This window comes from Myodes glareolus, chromosome 10 (assembly GCF_982192425.1).
Source record: "Myodes glareolus chromosome 10, mMyoGla1.1, whole genome shotgun sequence".
Lineage (NCBI taxonomy): Eukaryota > Metazoa > Chordata > Mammalia > Rodentia > Cricetidae > Myodes > Myodes glareolus.
Window position 1 is genome coordinate 10,498,391 of NC_142035.1, and position 24,250 is coordinate 10,522,640.

General features: G+C 50.9%; 1 protein-coding gene across 2 annotated transcripts in view; it reads left to right on the top strand.

Annotated features, from left to right (window-relative positions):
* Nfatc2 (nuclear factor of activated T cells 2) overlaps positions 1 to 24,250 on the top strand; it is a 107,800-nt gene that overhangs the window by 50,781 nt on the left and 32,769 nt on the right. For both annotated transcript variants that reach the window (XM_087910959.1, XM_087910958.1), the window contains exons 4-6: positions 1,986 to 2,188; positions 3,087 to 3,259; positions 14,369 to 14,509. In XM_087910959.1, coding sequence (XP_087767085.1) covers positions 1,986 to 2,188; positions 3,087 to 3,259; positions 14,369 to 14,509 — 517 coding nt within the window. The remainder of the gene's footprint in view (positions 1 to 1,985; positions 2,189 to 3,086; positions 3,260 to 14,368; positions 14,510 to 24,250) is intronic.

Consider the following 24,250-nt stretch of genomic DNA (forward strand, 5'->3'; position numbering starts at 1 on the left):
GCACCTTTACCCACAGGGGCCTCTGTCAGGCCCCACCCCACCCCCACCAACATAGACTAGATCTTTTGGGGTCAGCCCATAGAATATATACTTTTTGATCTGCTGTGTTACCTTGTCTGGGTTCACCACTCTCTTCCAGTGTGTTCTCTGTTTATATGCACGGGGCTTCTCCAGGTTGTGTAATGATGGGTGCACGCCTGGGTTATAGGACGTCTGTTGTCAAATTTGTGTGCTTTAACTCCAAAGCTTTTTTTAAAATTTTTTTTGAAAAAATTTTCAAGACAGACTTTCTCTGTGTAGCCCTGGTTGTCCTAGAACTTGCTCTGTAGATGGAGCTGACCTTAAAAAAATTCAAACTCATAGATATCCGCCTGCCTCTGCCTTCTCAGTGCTGGGATTAAAGGCGTGCGCCACCACCGTTCAGTGTAACTCTAGGGCGTCTGTTAGAGGTGGGACCCAGTTTCATCCCTTCCCCGTGGATGTTCTTCAAGAGTCTTTATATACTTCACAGGCTGACCTTTTGCCTGTTAAGAGTGACATGCATTTTCTTCTGGTCCTTAATTAGTTTTGACTTGATCGATTGCACCGTTGTCTTACTCTTTCTTTTTAAAAGTATAAAATCAGTCTGTGCTAACCACAATATTGTCCTGTGAAAAGTGAATTATGTCTATAGACCTTCTTAGGTGACCTTTGTCAACAAGAGCTGTGTGTGCCTGTCTCAAGGTCCCTCCCTTCTCTCTCTCTCTCTCTCTCTCTCTCTCTCTCTCTCTCTCTCTCTCTCTTTCTCTCTCTCTCTCTCTCTGTGCCTTCCAGAGGCAGAGGCAGGATTTTTCTGTGTGGCCCTGGCTGTCCTGGAACTCACTCTGTAGAGCTGATCTGGCCTAGAACTCACAAACTCACAGAGATAGATCCAATTGTCTCTTTGCTTCCTGAGTGCTGGAATCAAAGGTATGTGCCACCACCGCGTCTCTTGGTGATCACTGGAGTTGTGCTTTTCCTCTGTCTGTCTGTCTGTCTGTCTGTCTCTTGACAGTCACTGGACTTAGGCTTTCACTGTATCTATTCTTAGGTTGTTCGGTTTTTCTCTAACGTTTTATTTTTATTTGCTTGTGTTGATTGCACACACTAGTTGGTTCCATCATGGCATCTTTACAGTGTATTTTTACCCCATCCACCCTCGCTACCTCATCCTGCTTCTCTTCCCACTTAGTTCCCTCCTACTTTCATATCTCTTTATTTGCTTATTTATTTTGACGATCCAGTGTCATTAGTGCTGTGTACATGGTGCATGGGCACCGTATAGTGTCTACACCGCTGAAGAATATCTCTCCCTCCCCAGCTACCGTTAGCCTCCTGCAGATACTCAGAGAGGGACCTGCCTTCATGAATCCGCCCCCCATAACTGCCATTTCCTGGCAATGGATTCTGAGGGCGGTTGGTAGGAGGGTCTTTAGGTTGTTTTCTGTTCCCATTTTCCCAACCCTTTGCCAGTGACTAAGTACCGATCTATAGTGTTTCTTGTGGCTGCTTAGAAGACACACACGTGTACACACAATGTGTACACACACACACACACACACACATGTATATGAGTATTTTGCCTGTGTTATGTTTGTGCACCACATATGTACCGGTGCCTGTGGGAGCCAGAAAAGGGCATGGGATTCCCAGGAACTGAAATTACAGATGGTTATGAGCCTCCATATGGATGCTGGGAATCCTACCCGGGTCCTCTGTAAGAACAGTCAGTACCCGTAACAGTTGAGCCCTCTCTCCAGCTCCTTAGTATCCATTTTAGAGGAGATCCTTATTTGAACAGTTGCTCTGGGTGGGCGCCAAGGCAGCTTCTGGCCACACACCCGTCCAGGTCACATAGCAGCCCTACACTCTTTCACTCCATGTTGTCTCTGGGTCAGACTAGAGAAGTCTCACCTATCCCCTACTCCTGGAAAAAAATTAAAGAATGTTTTTTTTTCCTTCCTTAGCTCCATGGCTACATGGAGAATAAGCCCCTGGGACTTCAGATCTTCATTGGGACAGCTGATGAGAGAATCCTAAAGCCGCATGCCTTCTACCAAGTACACAGGATCACGGGCAAAACCGTTACCACCACCAGCTATGAGAAGATTGTGGGCAACACCAAGGTCCTGGAAATCCCCCTGGAGCCAAAGAACAACATGAGGGCCACGTAAGGCTGGGGCAGTGGTGGGGCTTCTTGGGAAAGTGAACAGGGGCTGAGTGATAGGATTGGGGGCATCTCTGTGAGGGTTTTGCTGCCTGTCCAATCTTGGAGCCACCCGTCTGCACGGTGGCCCATATCTGTAACCTAGCACTTGGGAGTGTGCATGGAGGCAGAAAGCTCTGGAGTTTGTAGGTAAAAGCATCTTCAGCTACATAGTGAGGTCCAGCCCAGCCTGGGCTACACGAGACCCTTTCTCAAAAATCAAAACAAAAACGAAGACTGATGAAACCTAAAGAATATTTTCATTGACAACACAGGTCACGCATGTAGCATTTCCACCACATGGCACATACGTGTCAGCATCAAAGAACCTTTTATGAGGAAGAAAGCTCATGCCTATAGGAAGGCTGTGGGAGGTGGGGTACAAGATCCCTGGGGCACTGTCACGCTGCCCCCGATTACTGACAGGGTCCACATTCCCTTCTCTCTTCTCTGCCTCATGCCGTAGCCCTGGGTCCTTCGAGAAATGGTCGACAATGCCCTTGGCTTTTACAGATCTCGCTGTGCATTCCCAAAGGGCAAGGGTGCTTTCTTGTTTGCTGAATTCAAGAGACCCTGGTGCTCTGATATTTGTGGAGTAGCCCTAGCTTTTGTGAATAGAAGCATTGATGAGAAAAATTTCCCTAGAGAAACAATCTCCACTCAGGAGATTTTCTGAGTGCTCTGTAATTTTTTTTTTCTTTTTAAAAAATCCAACCTTTTGACATAGCGTTCTGGTTATCACTAACCCGGGGGATATGCAGTTCCCCGCTGTGGCTGTCGGGAGGACGCAGTCGGTTGACCACCTTGGGCGGGTTTGTGGGTGATCTTTTCTGCTCAGTGACCCGGCCTCCCCTCTGTGCAGCATCGACTGCGCTGGCATCCTGAAGCTTCGAAACGCCGACATCGAGCTGCGGAAGGGCGAGACAGACATCGGCAGGAAGAACACGCGAGTGCGCCTGGTGTTCCGCGTGCACGTCCCAGAACCCAGTGGCCGTGTCATCTCCCTGCAGGTGGCATCCAACCCCATCGAGTGCTGTAAGTCAGACCTCAGCGCTGGGTCTTTCTGGCGAAAGGGGCCGTACATGAGCGTCCCTGGGAATTCATGGGACTTGCAAGGATGTACAGTTGGTCTGTGGTGACCAGAGGGCAGAAACTGCACCCAAGGACATATTGATTGCTCTCTGCTTCTATTTGCTTTTGTGGAGACTTCTGTGGCCTCGTGGGAAATAAAAAGTAAGGACAGCTAATGGGAGCTGGTGGCTTTGTTTAGTTTAGATATTACTTTGGTCTTCTGAAATATGGGTACAGTTGCAATTAAGTTCCTGGAACACATACACCCTTCTTTCTTTTCATCCTTCCCTTCACTCAGTGAGACTCACAGTAGCACAGCATTAGCTCTGAGCTGTGGCCCTGCAGATGCCGTGGGAAGCATCTGACCACATTCAGGCTTGGGTCACTGACTGGGGTTGTTACACCCATTTCACAGATTAGAAGACTGAGTATTTAGTGTCTGTGCCCAGAAGAAGTGGGTCTGGGACTAGAACTCCAGAGCCTTGCAGGCAGTAAGGTTCTCCAGCTTTCCACCTGTCCCTGCCTGCTGACTGAGGGCTGTCTAGAGTCAAGGTCAGGGGTCATGGCAAGGTTGGGCATCCACAGAGCAGCAAGATTTTCTCTGTGCCCAAGAATTTTAGAGTCTAGTGGGGATAAGGCCCCACCCCCAAAGATGGTTGTAAAGTTAGAGAAAAATTTCAAACCTGGCATGAAGTTCTGAAGAATTTTCCTTGGGAAAGATGCTGAGCACAGCACATGGCAGGGTTCTTCCAGGCTTTCACATGTGCATGTGTATCCACATGTGTGCAGTACTGGGGACTGAACCCAGAACCTCATACATGCTAGGCACGTGCGCTACCACCAAGTTACCTCACCAATAGTTTTCTTTTGTTTGTTTGATTGTTTTTTGTTTTTGTTTTTCCTTCAAGGCAGGGTTTCTAGTCTTAGCTATCCTGGGACTTGTTTTATAGACCAGGCTGGCCTTGAACTCACAGAGATCCACCTGCCTCTGCCTCCCTAGTGCTGGGGTTAAAGGTGAGCACCACCACTGCCTGGCTCATCTGTAACAGTTTTAAAACTTTTTTTTTTTTGATGAAGAGCTGGTCTTGCTAAATTGCCCTGGCTGGATTTGAACTCTCGATCCTCTTGCCTCTGCTTCCTGAGCAGCTGGAATTATAGGTCTATACCACGGAGCCAGATATCTGTTATGTTTTTGAAAGTTTAGCCATTCTTTTAAGAAGAATAAAGGAAAGGAAACATTATTTCAGGCATTAAAAACTGTTTATTTGGCCCTTCCAGTCTGTCTGTAAGGTAATTTTATGTTGTAATCGTGTTTCACGTTAAATCGCTTTCAAGACCCTCTCATTTGTTATGTTACTGGGCGTGGTCAAGGTTGACTTTGCTGATCTATGTCAGTTTCCTACAGAGGTCGGGGAGATGGTGGAAATGAGAGAAGTAGCTGAGTGGGAGCAGACAGCGGGGTGCAGTGGAGACTGGGGACCAGAGGGTACCCTAACCTCAGCAGGCATCGTGAACTGACAGCAGCCTGTGTTCTCACATGGCAGCATGGGCTGTATGGCCAATTCCGATGCTAAAAGATTAACCGGAACAAAAACATTTCCTCACTTAGAAACGGCAACCAGGGAAGGTAGGCCGAGGCTCAAACCTAGACTCTGCCCTTAGCATGCAGGAAGCCCTGGCTCTGGCTTCCCAGAACGCTCACATGCAGTATTGATTAAAAATGGCAGAAAATCCAAGAGACTCAAAGAGCCAGGCAGAGCCTTTGAGAGGCTTCTTCTTATCTGGGTGGTCTTGAGTTGTGAACAAACAGACGGAGAGTGTGGGGCCTTGTGGTACAAGGAAGTACAGAAGAACTGACCACCAGGGCCGGAAGCAAGGTCAGAGGGCATGGACAGTACTAATGGAAACCAGGGAAGGGCCTGCGGGAGCTTGTGGCTCAGCCAGGCAAAGCTGGGGAGCTAGGAGCTTGTAATCAGAGTTGGGAGACAAGAGCCACCAGCAGGGAAGGAGAGACACAGGGTGACAGCCACCCTCTCACCACTGTCCTTTGGTCTCAGGAGTGCCCCTATCCTGTTTGGTTTCGAATGTCTCAGGATTGTTCTAGAAGGAAACACGGACTCCTTCGTGATTTTTGGAGGTGTTGAGCAGCAGGGCTCTCTGCTTTCAGGCCAGCAGCTCACCTTTAGGGTGGGACTGTGGTTGACTGCATGGTAGGGGACAGAGGATGTCTGTCAGTCCCCTGCCTCCTTCTCTGGGCTCCTCAAGCCAGTGTGTCTGATGTCACCCTGAGGTCTTCAGGAGCATCGCGAACCACACATGCCTTCGGCAAAGTTGTTAACACATCTGAAAACCCCGAGCCGTGCAAATCTGTTAGTCCCTCACTGGGGTCAGCTACCTCATCTTCCTCTTCCTGACAGATAAGGAGACCCAGCCTTTCTTGGTAATGTGATACACCGTTTTACTCAGTAGCAAAGTTGGAGTTCCAAACTTTCCAGTTCCGTGAAATACCTTCTTTTGGCTTTTATAATGCAGTTTTTCTGGCGGAGCCACACCCTCGGCTGCTGGTCGGCCACTGTCCCTCCCTTCTAGTCCTCTGTTGGTTTTCATTGCCTGCTTTGCTCTATTCTAGAGCCATGCAAGGGCGCTCTATACCTGTTAGCTTGATTGATTGGCTTGGTTTATAGCCTGCAGGGCGATAATGAATACATATTGACAATTAGTGACTCACACCTGTAGACACAGAATGGGGAGGATAAATATTTATTGTCTAATTGGCTTTACACTGTTGGGGAGGATGAGCTGGTTAAAAAAAAAACCAGAGTGGGCTGGCCCCTATTTACAAGGCTAACTTATTTATTTTGGAAAGATGCCCCCGTGGCCTAGTTCAAACAAGAACATGTTAGTGAACATGCCGACGGACGCCACTGTTCTAACAGTGGGCCTGTGCCTATTGAGGTCCTGAGGATCCACAGCTGTGTTTCTCAGCATCCAGGCACTTCCCAGACTGCCCTGCGGTCTCAGCTAGGATTCTACAGCAAGGGGGAGCGTGGCTTTGCCCTTGGGCTGTCTGAGCTGTTGCCATGCAGCGGCTTCCGCCTCAGACATTTCTGCTTCCTAGATGTGGGGCCAGAAGCCTGCCAGGGGGTAGCTGCTGGGTCGGAGGGCCGCACCTCACACATATCTCTGAGTTGCCCTCTGTGCGTGCATGGCTTGGGTTTCTGCCTCCACCTCCTTGGGCTCCGGTCTATATCCGCTGGCGTCCTCCTCAGCTCTGTCATTGGTGAGGGCTCAGGCCCCACCTCAGCCCTTGCTCACGTGCAAAGACCCTACTTTTGAATAAACCCATTGTGGGTTGTCAGGTGAGGCCTGGGGTGGGGTGGGGTGGGCACTGTTTAGCCCGTTCTGATGTGGTCCTCCACTTCCGGATGCTCCCAGAGTTCACAGGGGCTTAGTCTTCCTCCCCTTCTCTTGATTTGTTGCTGACTGTTCCACTCAGGCAGGTGCTCAGGCTTAACCCAAGTGTGGGTCAAAACCACATGTACATGTGCACACACACACACGTACACAAACAGCACACATATGCATGCATAAGTAACATACATAACATACACACATAAATAACACGTGCATGCATGTATATTCACAGACACATATAAATAATACTAATGTACAAACATGTATAAAGACCACATATACTTAATACACATATGTGCATATACATACACAACACATGTATTTATACATATGCACACATGCACACCCATGTATATATACACACATATGCACATATACATATATCAATATGTATATATGCACAAACACACATAAATAAATACATGCATGTACACGTACAACACATTCACACACGTAAATACATGCATGTATGTGCATGTACAACACATTCATACAAATACATATATACATATATGTATGCACATGCACACACAACCACACATAAATACATATATATGTACATATATACAAATATAAACATTTACGCGTATACATATGCACACATAAAATACATAAACATCTACATGTGCACACACATACACATGTGCACACAGAAGCACACACATATACTCTGTCTCCATTTAGGGTATGATCTTAGAATAGAGACTTTTAGGGAGCCCCCAAGTGTCTGAAGTAGGGCATAGAGAACTTGTGACCTTCCTCCCTCACTCTGTGCCTATTACGTGGTTAGCTAACTCCTTACTCACAGCCTCCTAGTGGACAAAGTGTCCCTGAGTCCAGAAGGCCTCAGATCCCTCTTTGAGCACTGACCACCACACTCCTCATGTCCTTCCAGCAAGGCCAGGGCAGGTGTTTTGGGGACTTGTCATTAGGAGTAGTCTAGGACATTAAGGAAGTGAGGGAAGATGCCTCCAGAAACCTCCCAGTGGGTCATGAGACAGAGATGCAGTGTCTGCTGGTGCCTGCAGCCGGGCCCACACAGCCCTCGCAGAGCCGCCTGTCTGTGGCCCACTGAGGCTCTACCCAAGACCTGTGGGTTCTCTCCAGGACCTGCGGATTCATGCCCACAACCACATTGCAGGAAACGCCTAAAGCAATTGTGCGCCAGGCCCTCCCCACCCAGGGCGCAACACGAATTCAGAATTCACTTTGCTCCTTTTGCAGAGTGGGAGGGAGGTGTGGGCTTGTCTTTTTGACATATGCATTCTCATCGAGGTGTAATTATGAAACAGTAGGTTACACAGAAGTGTCATATAGTTGAGTGACTCTTGGCAATGGCAGACACCCTCGTCACCACCATTCCAACCAAAATGCAGAGCACTTGGGCCCCTCAGTTGCTGCTGCTCACCAGGCCGCACAGAGAGGCAGTCACTGATTTGCTACCTGTCCCAGCTCTGCGACTTTGTAGAGCAGAATTAACATGCAGACTGTGTGCTTTGGGGTTCTGCTGTTTCCTTTCAGTATTTTTTTTTTCTGAGCCTGTTTCTGTTGCTTAACTCAACAGTTTGTCCTCACGGGTGGCCGAGCAGTGTTCAGCTGTAGGAATACATTGGCTTAGTTATCAGTGATGGGTATTGGCCTGTCCCACAGTGTGGGTGTTAGGGTAAATATGTCAGCATTCTTTTGTGGACAAAGACTTTTGTTTTTCCTGGTAAATATCCTGAGAAAGTGCTGCTGTGTCCTTGGTTATCACACATTCTTGCTTATGTTTATTTTATTTCCCATTGCAGGGTGATTGAGTGTTGCCTTTGAGGCCCTGTATATAAAAAAGCAATTTGCAACCTGGGAGAGGGCACACAGGCCAGGCCTTTGTCAGCCTCTGCTGCCCAAGAGACTTGTCAGCCATGACATAAAGTCACTTTGGATGACATCAGGGGCCACGGGAGGGTGAGGAGAGTTTGGAATAGTAGTTAGGAGTCTGTTCCGGACCCAAAGGCCTGGATTCAAATCCAGCCTCTGCCATTTACTGACCCTTCAGTCCCAGAGAAGTTACTTAATGGTCCATGCCTCAGTTTCCCTACCTGTAAAATAGGAGTAAGTATAGTATCCCCACTTGCGGGGATATGGTTAAGTGCATGTGCATGGCATAATAGCATAACTGTAATCACAGCTGTGACCCCCACCCTGTAATGGTCCAGGGTGGACAGGTCACCTGTGGCAGTTCCTGTTGCCCTACGAAGCAGACTTAACCATGCCTCTGATTGTTGCCACATCATCACAGGGAGACCACGGCCTGGGAAACAGCAGGTGCATGTGAGACTTCAGCAAACACAAGTCACCACAGGGAAGCTCAATGGTCACATAGTCTGTCACTCAGGAGAAACCAGGTTACCAGCTCGGGGAGGAGTGGAGGAGGAGTTGCCAAGAGAACTGATATGCTGGGAGACTGGATCCGGGTGGCTTTCCTGCTGACAGACAGACAGACAGACACACACACACACACACACACCACACGCACACGCCCTTTCCTGATCCAGCCACCTGGGAACAGGCAGGCAGAACCACCCTTGACAGACTGTCCCCAGTGTGCCCACGGACTTGCGTGTGCCAGCCCCTCTCCAGCCTAACCTCATCATCCCTTGGGCCCCTTGCTTCCTCATCCAGGAATATTGGGACATATTTGTTGAGCGCTGACATGTACCAGTGAGTCAGGCAGGCCTGATCTCAGAGCCCATCCTCTCAAAGACTGAGGTCCAGAAAGCCTGGCTGCTTACTGCATCCCTAACTTACATAGGAAGGAGCTAAAGCCCTAGCGCTCCTCAGTGACTGGGGAACCCATCAATCACCTAGGGTTCATGCAACCTCTAGGGAGAATCTTGCTAACTATAGAGATGTGTGAGAATGTTCATGGCACTGGAAAGAGAAAAATCAAGGTCAGGCCAGGAAGTAAAAAGAACAGAGTGTGGTCTCCAGCTGGTGCCACATGGATGGGATGGTCAGGTAGGAGCCTCCCGGAAGGTTAAGTGCGGTCCCCTTTCTATATGAGGAGGCTGAGACCTCTAAGGTCACATGGCCACACAGTCCCCACTGGAGGAGAACCTGCAGGGAAGACGTAGTGAGTGGTCACACTGAACACTGGATATAACTGCTCCTTCTGGCCCAGCCTAGATCGGCTATTTGAAGACAGGGCCTTGGGGTACCATAATCAGGGGAGGCCAGTTTGGGCTGGTTGATCACCACTGGGGAGACAGAGACACCTCTGGCCTGTGTTTTCCACAGGGTCCTTCTCCCAGTGGCTCAATCTGAGTCCTTCGGTCTGAGTCCAAACCCTTTTCATCTGCCCCTCTTACCCACAGCCTTTCAAGTGTGTCCCTCGGCAGTGTTCCCCACTCTGTTCTCTGTGCTCATGACACTTAGCAATCAGAGTAAATCCCACTGACACCACGGAAAGGCCCAGAAGGATGGAGTGCTTTCCTGAGGGCCCAGTGGTAGATGTCATCAAGCTGGACCTGGATCTCTAGGCATATTGCAGCATCCTCATTCTGACAAAGGACCCTCATCTCTTAGTGCTATGTGCATCGTACAGTCTAGAAAAACATATTTATAACATGCCAGGACCTGAGGTCCCCTCTGTGGTAGTGATTGCCCCATGCTGACAGAACCCTGGCTCTGCAGAGACGCCTTCCCCTAGCCAGCCTTTCCTGTCTTCCTCTAGAGAGAGGCTCCTGGGCAGAGCATGGTCTTGGCCGTTCAACCCTGTAGGCGTGGGAATGGACCCGTGAATTTTCCCTCAAGAGCTCCGAGGTGTTCGCTGCTTGGCTGCAGGTCAGCCCTGGCACTCGGGAAAGTGAACCAGTGTGCCTGGTGAATTCAGAACTTGTAAAACTATGGGACCCTGAGACAATTTATGAGGTGCCAGGAACCAGAGGGGCAGCACCGAGGCCTGAGGCCCCTGGAAGCCTAAACAGGAGCCTGGGTCTGGATTGTCCCCAAGCTGGAGCCAGTTCATAAGGGTGGGTTTGAACCCAGGCAGCATTTGGTGAGAGAACTATAGTCAGGAGCATTTGGATGGCTTGGAATCTTTAAATAGCTGAACGGGAGCTTCGGGGGCTGATGGGAACCCCTGGGAGAAAGCCCAGGAAACCCAGGACTTCTTGAGAGCCCTCCTCGGTCCTACATGTTGCTCCAATTAACAGTAGTAGCTGGTGGAAGTTGCATCAGGCAGAACTGCGGGCCCCCGGAGGGCTGTGCTGGCTGCCACTCACCTCTCCTCAGTTTCTCTTTCGGAGGCCAATTGGACTGCTTTGCTTTGTTGAGGGGTTCTCCAAGAACTGGGGTACTGCTTGGAAGGAGATCCACATGTTCGCTGCCACGTGGAACGTGAAGCATATGCGAGAAGCCATGTGAGAAGCTGAGTAAAATGCATACTTCTGACCTCAACCTGAGATATGTAGATGCAGGGGCTCCAGGGAGTACCAGGTGGGGGTTTCTCTGGAGTTTCATTAAACACTGCCTCAACTTTATGCCTCTGCAGATTCAGGGAGGCCCCTTTAAGAAGCCCCAGTGCTTAGAGTCAGCCAACCTGCCTTAGGGTCTCGGGAGCCTCTGAGGAGCATTGGAGACTGTGGGTGTGAACAGAACACAAGGACCACACCACATGGGTGTCTCCTGGGAAGCTGCACCCTGAGCCCACACTGAGCTCAGCACTGAACGTTCCTGCATGCTGAGCATGCGCGGAACAACAGCAGACAGCAGTACACACTACAGCTTATTAAGAGGTTGTCACATACTGCCACAGGTCACGTCCTGGTTACACTAAATGTGTCCTTTCACACCTGATTCCTTTTATATGGGACAGCACCATCAAGACACCAGGGCTCTGCTCCCTTTTCTGTCTGGATAATATTCTGAAAGGGCGCAACACCTTTTGCTCATGCACGGGCCCACCCTGGACATGATGGTTGGGATGAGTTTGCCAGCTGGCTCTAACCATGCTTACCTATGGTCTGTATGAAGCTTACCCGTGAAGCAGTCACTGTTATGAAGCCATAGAGTAGGCCTCTGAGACTCAGAGAGCTGAAATGATTTGTCCCCAGGGTTATTAAGCCAAAAAGTAGCAGATGCAGGACCCCCATCCCCCACAGCAATAATGACCGTGGCCCCCTGGGGCCATTAGGATTGTCTTCTGAATAATCACAGCTGCCCCCCTCCCTGACTCTAAGTCAAAATCTCTGTATGTAACTGTCACTCTTAGCTAGGAGTGACTTTGTGCCCCCCCCCCACTGTTCTCCAGGGAGCACCAGCCATGTGTGTACACATTTTGGGGTATCATAGCTTGTAGGTGGGGCACTACTGGCATGCAGTGGGAGGAGACCAGAGATTTGGGGTGCTGTATAATATTCTAGTAGTGCACAGATTCAAGCCCCACAGTAAAGAAGGATCAGGCCTCAGGTTGGAGATGCCGAAGCTGAGAATCTTCATTACAGAAGTCCAGTGGGATGCCGGGCTGATGTTTTGCTCAGCATCTCTGTCAGCCTGCACACGTGTGTGCAGAGGGCTTGGGGAGGAGCCAGAAGCTTGCCTTTCCCCTTCAGATCCCTTTCAGAAGGCTTGGCCACACCTTGGCTGTGACACTGAGGCCTCCAGGAAGCTGACTTGCTCTCTTCATGGTTTTTGGGTAAAGACACCACCCCTTTGGAGAGAAGGAGGTAGCTCTGCAGATGTGTCCAGGTGGTTGCTGCTGTCTGCAGGAGACCCGGAGTTCTGCAGAGAAGAGGCTGCCCCAGATCGCGTGTTTGCGCAGTGCATGGTGATTCACAGCAAGGCCCCCACCCCTCAGAGAGCTCACCCAGCCTGGCCCTGGCCTGGCTGGCTGCAAGCCCTTGGCTGGCCGCCCCAGTAGCAGTGACTCAGGTTTTCCACCTGTAAAATGGGAGGGGTGGCTCTTGCTGGCGTCCCTAGCGCCAGCGCCCCTACCACGTCCCCCCACCCCACTCCATCAAAGGCAAGTCTGAGAAGCCACCTCTGTAGCTGCTGATTTCACTGCTAGTAAACCGGCCTTAGCAATAGCTCAATTAGAAAGTCAAGGGGCTTCCACACTGAAAGACAGGCTTAATAGCTCACCCATGTGGGAGGAATTAGCAGTTTTATCCTGGGCTTCTCAACATGTCCCGGAGCCCACAGGCGGTGGGGTGCGATATTGCTTCTGAGTACCGAGGCAGGCATCAGGACCATGGGGCTGGGCTGGGCAAGTCACTAGGAAGTGGGTGGAAGCCTTGGAAGTCCCTAAGTGCACCTGCTACTCAGTGAGGCTCCCCAGCCCTGGCAACAGAGGAAGAGGGTGATCTGTACTGGACATGGAAGGAAATGGTTAAGTTCGGGCCTCACAGGGCTGCTGCTAAGGCTCCCGGCTAGCTCCCGGCTCCGGATGGGGAGGGGTTGGGGAGGTCCAGGGGCTCTGGCATGGAAAGACCTGGCCTTCTGCCCAGCCCGAAACTCTAGGACAAGTGCCAGAAGCTCAAGCTGACTCACCAGGAAGGCAGGGCTGTGGAGGGAGGGAGGGGCCTAAGGGAGTGGGAGGGACCTGGCTGCAGCTAGAGTTCCTTTGTCACCTGGCCTGTGCTACACCTGCCTCTATTCATTGTCTCCTGTATCCTGCCTTCCACACAGGGCTGAGGGTTGGCTCCTGGTCCTGGTCCTACTGAGAAGGGTTCCCGACTCAGCTAGGTGGGGACCGGTCCATCACTGAATGTGAATCTCTGTGCTCACATCCTCTGAAGGCTGCTGTGAGCACTTTAGCATATTGTACTGGCTTAGCACAGGCCTGTCCTGCCCCAGCTTTCATTCGCTGTGGATAGAGATGAGAAGAAACAGGAGAGACATGCCTGCCTGAACTCAGCCACCTCTGCCACCTCTCTCCTGGGGCTGAGGAGAGCTCCCGAAGGGTCTCTGAAAGTGAGCCTTTCTCCAGAGAAGGACTCAACAGGAGGAAGCAGGGGAGAAAGTGGGGTGGGAGACAAAGAAGTTGGAGTGTGGCCCAGAGAGAACCCCCCAGAGGAGGCCAGGCTGAGTGGGACCTGAGGTCATGAGGAAGGAGCTGCCCACATAGGGAGGGGAGAAGAGAGGAAGCACAATGTTCAAAGATGGGAGCATGCCTCCGAGGTAGCAAGGGGGTACCACCGTACTTACCCAGCATGCCTGGGGACTGGGGTTCCACCCTCAGCACTGCAAAATACACACATGCACGCACACACTGTCTGTCTGTCTATCTGAGAGAGACAGGGGAAATAGAAGGTTCTAGAAGTTCCAGAAATATGGTGGGAACATAGTGATAGAGGGGGGGCTGTGAGTCTGGGCTGAAAAGTGGGAGACAGAAGGAATTTGAGCAGTGGAATCATGATGGGGGGGTGGGCTGGGCCTATCCCTGCACAGAGGAGAACGAAGACCCGGTCTGTCCCGCTCCTGCCTCTCCTGCAGGGAAGGCAGCCTGGATTCCCCCAGACAGAGCTCTGTGAGAGCAAACTGGCTTAAGTGGCTTGTGGTTCTTTCAGGGATGTGATGTTTGGGGGGCCCCACTTGGGACTCCATTCCCGCCCTCTCTGCCTTGTCTCTGGAGCAGGTTTCTCTGGGTCACCATGTTCCTTTTCCTCTTGCCCTCAGCTCAGCGCTCTGCCCATGAGCTGCCCATGGTGGAGAGACAAGACGTGGACAGCTGCCTGGTCTACGGGGGCCAGCAGATGATCCTCACGGGCCAGAACTTCACGGCGGAGTCCAAGGTGGTGTTCATGGAGAAGACCACAGGTCAGTCGCTTTCTCTTGCTTCTCCGAGCCAGACGGAACTGAGCCTCGCACCACACTCAGCCTATTGGGTAACTTCCCGTTCTTCTGGCTCATTCCCCAGTGACCCACAGCCACACAGGTCACCGTGGATGTGGGTGACATGCTTGGATTGCTCCTTGGATGTTTCCGTGGAGACTAAACTTGTCCCTTTTCATTGACCTTGTTTTTGTTTTGATATCTTTTCTGCACATGGGCAAACATTTTTTAAAAATACCTTTTCCTATTTCTCAGAGGAGAAACTGAGTGCATTGCTGCTTTGAGGTGGGTGTTGCGGTGCCTAGGTCCCTGTGAAGGGGGCACTCCTGTCACTGAGGTTCGCTGCAGTGTGGGAAGAGGCTGAGCTAGAATGTGGGCTCCCTTTTGGAAATGTGAGCGTTGGGTCTGATGAACTCTGACCTCCTTAGACAAACCAGGGTCTCGTCTACTGAAGATAAGGTATCTAGGAGTGTACAGCCGTGAGGCCTAGACGGAGCGTCAGAGCCTGGCTAAGGGCAGCACGGAGGTCCCTGTTGGACTCTTGTGATTATATGGCTCACAGGATAGCCTCTAGTGGGTACAGGGAGAGCAACAAGCCGATGCAGGAAGCCTCATTGTGGGGACAGCAGCAGGAGGGAACAGCAGAGAAAATTCTGTGAAAACCTGTGGTCCGAGCGATGGATGTGTCCAGGTGGCTGTGAGGACAGGAGACACACTGGGGTAGGAAGGGAAAGTGAAAGTGACAACATAGCCTGTCCCCAGGTAGGAGGGACCTATGCTCATGTCCTATCCCAGACACAGTTGACACCATTGCTGGGTAAGAGTGGTGGGGCCGTCTGTGAGTGGAGTGTGTTCCCAGAATCCCTCACTCCCGACCTGGTGCTCTGAGCTCTGCTCTAGTCCCGAGGACTGAAACACCTACAGTCGTTGTCCAGTGTGTCCTGACAGGCAGAATTGACCCTGGTGCAAATCAGCAACACGTAGAGGTCACTGAGAAAGTTGGGGAAAGAACAGCCGTGAGTGTTAGGAAGTCTCCGAGATGGGTAAATGACCAGCTGCCTGTCACAAACCCGTGTGCCCCACTGAAGAGCTCCTACAGAGCAGGAGAGGCAGGGGCAGGGCTGACCCACTCCCTGCAGGACTCTGCCTACACGGACACAGTTTTGAGTCTATATTTTCACTCGTGCTTTTCTGCTGCGTGGACATCTGTGCCGATGCTTCCTGGTCTCTCAGCACCTGGCTGTAAACAGGCGTGGCTCATCCCTACCGTAGGGTCTCGCAGTGCGTTATCAGTCCATTTCTTTTTTATCGATTTCTGATGATAAAATGGTATCTCTTTTTCCGATGATAAAGAGACATGGTTCTAATTGGTCTGGGCCTGAAGGTTAGTTTCTTTCCCCACTGCAGCGATGACTACCTTAACACAAATGGCCGAAGGAAGGGTCCGCTTTGGCTCACGGTTCAAGGGTCCAGCCCATCATGCAGTGGTCACAGTGCATCTACAGTCGGGGGCGTCTTGACGCTGGTGTTCAGTTCCATCCTCTTAATTTAATCAGGCAGTTAGGGTGGGTCTCCTACCTCATTTAACCTCATCTAGATCACTCCTCACAGACACCCCTGGAGGCTTGCATCTTAGTTGATTCTAGAACTTCTCAAGCAGACAATATTAACCATCCCAGTGTGGTGAGGTAATCGGCTGCCTTAGTGGATGTGGGTAACAGGAACTGTTAACGCCCTGGTAACAGACGTTCTCGAGGTTGGATGCAACTCATCCTTGCCCGCTGTGAATATTGACAAGATGAACGTGGCTTTAAAGCACCACGGGGGGACAGCTAATAAGATCCAAACGTTTTGTTACGCATGGCCAAGGTGACAGAGCCTCTGTGTTGACAGGACCATCTAAGAAAGGACGGGATGATGGATCCTACTGACTCTCTGCTGCTGGGGACTGCCAGTGAGTTCCCGGTGTCTGGGTCAATAGTTTTGATGAACTGCTTCCTGAATGAATGAGAGAGCGCTGACGGAGTGGCATTGGCTGTGATCAGATTTTTTGTGGCCCACCAGCTCCCAAATAGTGACACTGAGACTTCCTATTAATTATGAAAGCTTAGCCACATCTTAGCTTGTTCCCAACTAGCTCTTATAACTTATTAACCCATTTATATTAGTCTGTGTTCCGCCACGTGGCTCATTACGTCTCCTCCATGCCGTACATCCCACTTCCTCTGTGTCTGGCTGGCAAACCTCTAACCTCTCAGATTCCACCCCCACCCCCCAGTTCCTCTTTCTCCCCAGAAGTCCCACTTAGCCTCTCCTGCCTAGCTATTGGCTGTTCAGCTCTTTATTAAACCAATCAGAAGTTGCCTTGGCAGATGAGGTTAAGCAGAGACACATCTCCACAGTGCATAAAAGATTATCCCATAACAGTTGGCTGATGCGTAGCTCTCTTGGTTTCCAGAGCCATCCACACCTTGACCTCACCATGAGAAGCATTTGGCCTTGAAAAGTCAAGTTGAACCAATGGGAACAATCATAATGGCACATTCCCCATATAACTCAGCATGCTGGCTTATTATTATGCCATTATTATTAAATTGGCGATCAAGGTCAGGGCTGAGTAAACCACTCTTTCCTGTGTATGTAGCCTCGGCCTGTGGTTTGGCCTCCCTCTGTAAACTGGCATATCAGTCCCGCCCCTGGAGTAGGGGTTCACATGGGAGTCCTGTGCCCTGGAGCACAGCCTGTGGTCACTGCACACCTGTGGTTGTCTTTGTGGCTCTCCGGCCTCTTCAGAGCTCTGGTCACATGCCTAGTGTGAGGCACATGTTGTCTGTGTGTGAGTTTGGATTGGACAAGCTTAGGAGTGTGGGTGCAGCTGTCAGCTGCACGGTCCCGAGCCCAGGCTTTGAGGTCAGACTGTGACAGTTACTTTTTAGTGCCACCTTGTCACCACCTGGAATCACCTGGGAAGAGAGGTGGTTCATTTTGTTTTTGTTTTTTAAAGGCAGCATTTCTCTGTGTAGCTCTAGCTGTCCTGGAACTCGTTTTGTAGACCAGGCTGGCCTTGAGCTCAGAGATCCTCCTGTCTGCCTCCTGAGAGCTGGGATTAAAGGATTGCACCACCACCATCTGGCAGGAAGAGAGTTTTCATGAATTGTCTAGATCGGGTTGACTGATATGTCTGTGGAGAACCGGCCTGATGTGGGAGGATACAGTCATTATGGGCGGCACCATCCCTTAGGCACCGGAGTGAAGAAAGAAGCAAACAGGCAGCGTGGCTGCATTTGTTTCTCTCTGTTCTTGATTATGGATGCTGGGTGACCAGTTGTCTCAGGCTCCAGCCCCTGTGACCTCCATGAAATGATGGGCTCTGATCCATGATTGGACGCTGAGTAAACCATTCTTTCCTTTTGTTACTACACGTTGTACGGGAAGAACAAAGATGAGCTCACCCAGAGAGCCAGGAGACATTCAGAAGCAACAGTCCTAGTCCTGAGCCAAGCTCTGGTCTAAGCGTTTGCCTAGGTTAACCAATCTGAGTCCCGTGATAGCCCTCCAAAGTAACTGCTCTTCCCCAAGTTCTACAGTGAGACCAAGCACAGAGACATTAGGTGACGTAATGAAGATCACACAGTTGGTACCTCGTAGAGTCAGACTTATGTCCAGGCAGTGTGGCTCCAGGGTCTATAAAAGCATGGACTTGAACCCGGTTGTAGTGATGGAGAACCCTGAGTTCTGCTGAGTGGCTGGTACAGTTTCCATTTCATTGCTGAGACTCTTTCACACCAACTTCAGGACTTCAGGCACCAGTGAGACACCCTGAGTATCCCCCAAGAAGTGGGCTTCCCTGAGAGGGGTATGTGGCTCCTCTCATCCCTGACAGGGGGGACCTTGATAATCTGCAAGGTGCATAGCCTGCTCTTTTGACCCCGGGGTTCACCTCCTGCAAGGGAGATCCATGGAACTGAAGTTGGTTTTTCCAAAACCAGTCCTGTATCCATCTCCATGGACACTTGGCCAGTAGGCACTGCACGCAGGGTGGGGTGGCCGAAGTTTTCCAAGGCAGGGGAATCCCAGCTGCTGTTCTCATTAGGAAAGGTGACAGCGCTGGGCTAATCTTAGCAGCAGAGTTTGGTCATCAGCACCGGGAGCCTCAGTGTGCTTTTTATAGCTGTCCGCTAAAACGGGCTTGGCGCTTTCCACTCCATCAGGAGGACAAGCTGAGGAGGTGGAAAAACAGTGAGGAGAGGGGCCGCAGGGTGCCTGAGCTAGGAGAGCCCCGTGTTTTGGAAAGTGTGGTTCTATTTATAGTGGCAGTCATAATAAGGATTATTATGAGTTTCGGTCCTATTTTTAATTCTTCATAGGACTTGCAGGGACCTGTGAGACTATATTTGCCCATCCCTCTGATCTCAGCTGATTGTCTCTTGCTGGTTCCCCTGGCTGCAGAGAATCCCTCTTCATTCTGTCTTTGGATGCTCCATGCCTCTTCATGCCCCAGGACCTTGGCATATGCTGTTGGCATTGGAGCATTCTTCCCTTGTTCTTTCACACACGGTGTCTCCTACTACTTAGAAGTCACTTTCTTTGAGAGGTGTTTTTTTCTCAAACCTTCATGGCTCATCTCGTCCTGTCCCACTGACACGCTTCATTCTCCAGGTGGCACACAGCGCGTCTCTCGCCTGTCTGCTGTCTCTGTCCACGGCTTCCCACCTTAGTGAGACTGGTGCTGATGGTTGCTTTGGAGCAGGGCCTCGCTGTTTCCTGCTGCACTCTCGACTTCGAGAACAGTCTCTGTGCCTTGTGTGTTGTGTGTGTGTTGCTGAAGGAAAGTCCCATCCTCCTCTGTTGTCCCTCTAGTCTTGAAAAGTGTTTTTACTAGCCCTATTTTACGGACAAGTTGACTGAGGTTCAAAGATAACAGACCGGGAACCCTGGGTTAACCCTCAACTAGGGAAAGCTCTAGAACCCTAGAGTGCCGTTTTCTTGGGCTCTGGAGATTTCTCCCGTCGGGTCAGAGAGAAGTTAAGAGAATGACCAAGGACAGCTCTGATCCCATGTGTTCTGCAAAGTAAAAGATGCACGGCCTTCCAGGGAAGGTCAGGCTGGGAGGCAGGCTGTTCCTGCCCTCGCTAGGAACCCTGGCCCCTGGCCCCTGGCCTCAGACAGAGTCGGGGGTCCCAGCAAAACATTGCAAAACAGGAAAAAATCTAAGGACACAAAAACACAAGCGGTCTGCTTGAGGAGACAGGGTTACCATGGCTCCGAGTGACTCTCAAGGCTGGCGCGACCCAGTGTTTTGGAAGGTTCCTCCATGTGACACAGGGTTTTGGAATTCTTCAGCTGGTAAGTCCTTCTTAATTCAGGCCCCTGGCCCCAGCCAAGCCACTCCCGGGCTCTCTGTGTCCCGCGGGGGCGTAGGCTGGACACAGGCCCACATCGAATTACTCAGCTCTACAACTAAAATTTTTTGAAGCGGGTTTCTTGTTTTGTTGGATGGATTTCTTGGCGCGGTCTGATGGCAGAGGCTCCCATCACCTGTCGAGAAGGCAATTTTTTTTTTCAAGAGGAGGCGTAGGCGGTGGAATCCCCTTGTCCCCACTGAGTCACTGAAGCCAGCCGTGACTCACTTTATTGCTCCCAGGTTCCCAAAGGCGGTATCATTTGGGTTTTGTTTAATAAATAGAATTATGTATGTGCTTAAAATATATTTTGAAACCTTTTTGTTCAGAAAGTATTTTTCCATGAATGAATGCGACGAGCAAATTCGAGGTACCTTATCAACAGCCCCTTCTGCACCTGTTCTTCTCCCTGGGGTGTGGTCCAAGGGCCTGGGTGGGCTTCTCTAGACGGTAGTGACCCCAGGCTGGGAGGACCTCTGGAAACTGGACTCCAGGCTGGATGGCATGACTAAGGCTCAGGAGACCTTTGCCCTCGTGACTCACTCAAGGCTGGTGTCATACCCTCTCTCAACCCCCTCCAAAGACAGAGTCCAGACGGCAGCTCTGAAGCCTATCCGGTGACAGATAATGCATTATTTTCAGACAGCTGCATGTGTGCCCGAGCCTCCTGCCTCCCCGCACAGATCAACTTCTTCAGGGGATCAAACTGTCCCTTCTTCCACTCGGGCCACTTTCCCCGAGAGCCGTCCTTACCTGTGCATCCTCACTCTGTATGGAATCTTGGGAAGAGGCAACACAGGAAGGAGTTTCCTGGTTAACTTGAGTCGAAGGGTTTGTGTCTTCAGAAATTGGCAGAGCCATCCATGGTGGTACATGTCTGTCATCCCAGCGCTAGGGAACAGGGAACTGGATGTGGCTGAGTTGGTAGAGCACTTGCCTAGCATGCATGAAGCACTGGGTTCTATCCCCAGCACTGGCTAATCACTATTCCAGACATGTTGGTACACACCTGTAATGCCAGCCCTTGGAAGGTGGAGTTGGAAAGATCAGAAGTGCAGGGTTACCCTTAGCTATGAAGCAAGCTCTAGGTTCCTTGGGCTCTATAATACCTGTCCAAAAACATCAAAAATGAAAAACACATAGTAAGAAAAAAACCCCAAACAAACAAACAAACAAACAAACAAACAAACAAACAAATATCTGTCCTTGATGCCAGTAGCCACTGTGAGCCACCCTGCTGGTCAGTGGCTTAGCTTTCGGAGTGTCTGTTAAAATCCCCAATCTGTCCTCTGCTCTTTCCTTGGGACTCAGTTTCCCAAACTCTAAAATGGAGTCAGTGGTGTTTTACTATAAATTAGGAGATGGAGACTGCAAGTACAGGCCCACAGTGGGTGCCCTGAAGGTAGCAGCTGCCCCCTGGGGGATCTCTGACCTGTCCACATGGAGTCCACAAGGCAGGACCCATCGCTTTCTAGCTATCAGAACCGTCCCTCCTGGCACGTTCTCTCTCTTCCCCATGTAGAGCCTTTAGGTTCTGGCATCCTGGCCCAGCAGAGCTCCCTCCCTTCCCCCTCCACGGATGGGTGTGCTGAGTCACACAGCGTCCACAGACTTCCTTGAGGTGACAGAACTTAGCAGTGGAGGGCAGGGCCCCCAAACCCCAGTTTCCTGGTTCCCAAAGTGCCTGGTGTCTGCAGCCTACAGAGTTGTCTATAGATGATGCTCAGCTCTGAGAACAGCAGCTGCAGGAGGGGTGGGGGCCTCTGTGGAGGATGGGCTTCTGTACACACTTGGCCCCACCCTTGGGTATTTATGAAGCACCTACTGTGTGTCAAGGGCAGCATGACAGATAAGGTCCCTGCTCTGTGTGTATGTGTGTGTATGTGTGTGTATGTGTGTGTGTGTGTAACACTTCAGGCTTGTTTATAAGCAGGGCACGGAGTCTGTAGAAGGGCTGGGGTGCAGAATGTCTGCTTCCTGTGGCCCTCAGACAAGCCTTGAGCTGCCCTCACCCCTGCATCCCAGGAAGCAGAAAGAGGCATATGCATGCTTGTAGAACACAGAACTTGGTGTTATGAAGTCTAAGTGTGACTGGACACCCTGGCTTTCATTGGTGACATCTGGCAACTCTGGGCAGAGAGATCAGAAAGGAACTTTCTAGAAGACACGGCTCTGAGCAGAGCCCTAAAGGAGGGAATGGAGGATGCATAGACCCTGTAAAGAAGAGTGGCAGGCCAGAGGATCTGTCCAGGAGCCCAGACCATGATGGGATGGGTTCTGTGGACCATGGATTTAGTGAGGAGCATTGGAAAGAGACATCTCTTCTGGGGCCTGTAGGCAAGAAGAGGAGTCTGGTTTTATCCCCAGTGCAGGGGGACATTGGTGGAGGTTTTCAGTGGAGCGTATAATGTGGCTACTGTTTCAAGATTGCTCAGATATCTTTAGAGCATGGACAGGAAGAAGGGTGAGTGCATACTGGGGAATAGAAGAGGCACTGCCATAGTGGCCTGGGGTGAGCCCCACCAAGCCAGGGGAGTTTGGTGCAGGCATCTAGTGGCTTCCTCTGCAGATCTGTGTAAGTCTGCCCAATCGGTGTCACCATGCGTGACACTGACCTCCCTGCGTCTGCCTGGCAAACTGTGCCATGCTCTAGGAAGGACCCGCTTTATACTGGTTAGCCGTCCTGAAGTGCAGGCCAAGGTGATCCTTCGTTTATTTGGTGCTTGAGGGCAGAGCCTGGGATGCTTCGGGCCTGGTTTCCTGAGTGAACTGATTCTTGGATTTCCTCCACACACGTTCCAGCCGGGCAGCAGCAGCTCAAGGCCCAAGTGCTGCACACCTGTGAGAGCTGGCTGGTCCCTCCTGGGAGTGATGGCACCACCCGCTCTTCCAGGCAGACAGTCGGGGCTCAGCCCCCTTCCCCAGGCTTGCTGCTTCCTGTTAGCCCCGCCCTAATCCCTAGCCCTTCTGAGCTGCCAGCAGACTAGAGTCACAGGCCAGCACATCAATCTCTTTCTCCTCCTCCCTCCCATCCCCCTTCCCTTCTCTCTGCCCCCATTTCTCCCTCCTCTGCCCATCTGTTTTGTTTGTTTAAGACAGGGCCTCACATAGCCTGTATTGCCTTTGAACTCACTATGTAGCTGATCACTTTAAACTTAAACTTTTGATTCTCTTACTTGCTAGTTCCCGAGTGCTAGGATTTCAGGCATGTGCCATGGGGTTCAGCTTATGCAGTACTGGGCATGACAATCACTCTACTAGCCCTGTCTATCTGTTTATCTGTCTATCCGTCTATCCATCCTTCCCTCTCTCTATCCCCCAACTTCCCCTTCCTGCTTCTATTCACCTCTTTCCATCCCTCCATCCATCTATTCACCTCCTCCATCCTCACGCCATCCCACCATCCCTCCCTCCATCATTCCCTTCTGTCCTCTGTGCACTCTGGTAAGATCACCTAATGAGGATACTCAAAGCCTGTGATGTCTGCTGAGTTGAGCTCCCACCCCCTCCCCTCTCTTCCCTTTTAGTCTTGATTTTCTATCCCCCAACCCCTTTGCTCAAAACGCCTGGTTCTTCCTTCCCTTCTGACTAAGGCTGGAAGGGCCTCCTCTGTGTTGGCCACCAAACCCTGTTCCCTTTAGACCTAGGGAGTTCCCCCAAATATCTGCTTCTTTATTTCATCTCAAGGCAGCAGATATGCATGAAGCCCTCTCAGCCACAAGTGTGACCTGGGAATGACTGGGATCCAGGCTCCCTGCTTTTTAGGGCTTTGCTTTTGAGACAGGGCCCAGCTATATAGGTTAGCCTTTTCTGGAACCCACCATCCTCCTGCCTCTGTCTGCCAAGCTCTGGGATCACAGACCAGCCACACCCATACCTGTAGTTGCCTATGTCTAAGCAGCCAGGATTATAGACTCACAAGATGGTCTCATGACACATATACTGGTCTGTAGATACTGAGCCAGGGTGTGTTTTCTAGTTAGAAAAAATATATCTACCTTATTCTAAGGACCACCCAGTATTGGCATAGCTAATATCTACCTACCCATCTGTCCACCCTCCCATCCATGCATCCATCTGTCCACCCATCCATTCATCCATCTGTCCACACCCTATCCCTCCATCTGCCCACCCACTCATTCCCCCATCCGTCCACCCACCCACCCATTCACCCATCCGTCCACCCACCCACCCATATACCCATCCGTCCACCTACCTATTCCTCCATCTGTCTACCCACCCACTCATCCATCCATCCACCCACCCATCCATCCATCTGTTCATCCACCTATCCATCTATTCATCCGTCTACTAACCCATCCAT